We start from the raw sequence: 2,019 nt of genomic DNA on the forward strand, positions 1-2,019 counted from the left end.
CGGGGGTCTGTGTACTTCACTGAGTTTGGCCAGTGCATTCTTTTCATTTTCCTATAGAGGTTTAGCTTAAAGTGGACTTACTCCTCCGAGGACAGATAGCAACAGTGGAACTCGCGTGGCTCGGAGCGTTCTCGCTTTCTGATTGGCCAGCAGTGATTACAGGCACGCTTCAGAGAGCGAACAAACAACTGGCATAAATTATGCTAATGAGATCGCCGTGCGGCACGGGGCAGACCTGATGCAACCCATTCATCCATCCTTCAGCGAAATGCCAAAGCGCGGGGGTGCGTTCATTGTCTTATCAGGGTATATAAGGTAACTGAGGCCAGTCGTGTGCCAGGCTCACTCGCTCACACGAGTTGATTGAAGAGCAAGAACGAGACGGACGCGTGCCTGAAAACTTCAACACAAACTTATCTGTGCCACTTTGGCTCCCCAGCGAGAGCTCTGATCCTTTAACTTACCTCCCAGAGTATCACTAGGTATGTATACGATGCAGAAAATGTTTCAATTGTTTTGTCTTTGTTATTCTATGTCACAGCAGGAGTACATTTAGACAACTTACTAATCATTTCTTTCGTGCATTTTCCACAGAGATCGAATGATGTGCACCGCAGTGGAGAGCGCGTTCTCTGATCTGGACAGCTCCAGCTGCGACTTTTCCTTTCCTCACACGGATGATGAGGATTCCCGCGGTAGCATGCACGCAGCCTCGCCCGCATCCTCGCTTGCATCGTCGGGCACCAGCGCACAGGACGCTGGCGAGTTGCAGCAGAAGAAGAAGCGCAGAGGCCGTGTGCGAAGCGAGGCCGCCATTCACGTGGTAAAAAAGAACCGCAGGCTGAAAGCTAACGATCGCGAGAGGAACCGCATGCACAATCTGAATGATGCGCTGGACGCTCTGCGCAGTGTGCTGCCTGCCTTCCCGGACGACACAAAGCTCACCAAAATCGAGACTCTACGCTTCGCTCACAATTATATCTGGGCACTGAGCGAGACCATCCGCATCGCGGACCAGCGCGGGAGCAAAGCGAGAGATTCCTCATCGGCAGTGAGCTCCAGGGCGGAAGTACCGAGCCCGGGGAGCGATGCGTGCTCATGGGCATCAAGCGCCTCCTCTTCAGGGTCCTCTCCATCCTATAGCTCTTCTAATCCCGGCAGCCCGGAGGCTATGGACGATTACGGATTTCTGCAAGCAGACGTCGTATACCGCTACCACAGCTACCCTGGCGTTTACTAAGCCATTTTTTCTATTCCCCGAATTTTCTGTAGCTAGTCTAATAAGGAAAATGACATTTCCTTTGCCCTTTATTAGAAGCAAGGGTACAGAGCCAGAGACAGATTAGATGATCACTGTTTGCCTTAACTACCGTCAGTTTCGCGAATGAGAATGTTTTTATTTTTGTACGTTTCGTATTGCTGAACTTAAGGGTTTCCCATACCTTTGCACTTTGTCCACGTTTCTTACCTTTCTTGCATCTCGACCTCAGTGCTAGTCAGGGGAAAATGAAAAGACAGATTTGCTTTTAGCCGACGGAGGTGAAAAGTCAATTTTACAATTTGTTAGGCTGATAGAGCAGAAAAGCGAGCGTGAAAATGCAGTTTCAACGCTACGACAATAGAATGAAAGGCTGTCAAAAAGACAAGTCACTGGCCTTATGCATTATGTATTTTGACCCCAGGATATACTGTTCTTTTCAGTGTACGAAAAGACCTTTTTACACAAGGGAAGAGTTCTTACGGTTACTTCTTTTTTATTTATTAAACCCATTGCTTTCGTAATATTGTATTTTTATTGTATATAAAGAGATTTATTCTATTCTATGTATTTACCTCAAATTATAAGTTGTTACAGACTTTTTTGTACGAATAAAATATTTGCTTTTTTACAAAGATAATGCATCCTTGTAGGTGTCTTCTTTGCAATCAAAACTGACGCACACATCCTTCAAACACTAATTATTGGGCTGTTAATGAGTTTTTGGCTGTTGGTGCGTCACTCTGATTCCCTGCGCGCGA

The 2,019-nt window shown here is 46.8% G+C and overlaps 1 protein-coding gene across 1 annotated transcript; it reads left to right on the plus strand.

Moving 5' to 3' along the window:
* Positions 1-388: 388 nt before the first annotated feature.
* On the plus strand, positions 389-1,750 carry neurog1 (neurogenin 1). The gene is made up of 2 exons (XM_053506452.1): positions 389-482; positions 595-1,750. Exon 2 carries the CDS (start codon positions 602-604, stop codon positions 1,238-1,240), a length of 639 nt encoding a protein of 212 aa, XP_053362427.1. The 5' UTR covers positions 389-482; positions 595-601; the 3' UTR covers positions 1,241-1,750.
* The last annotated feature ends 269 nt before the right edge of the window (positions 1,751-2,019 follow it).

The sequence above is a fragment of the Clarias gariepinus genome, chromosome 10 (assembly GCF_024256425.1).
Source record: "Clarias gariepinus isolate MV-2021 ecotype Netherlands chromosome 10, CGAR_prim_01v2, whole genome shotgun sequence".
Taxonomy (NCBI): Eukaryota; Metazoa; Chordata; class Actinopteri; order Siluriformes; family Clariidae; genus Clarias; species Clarias gariepinus.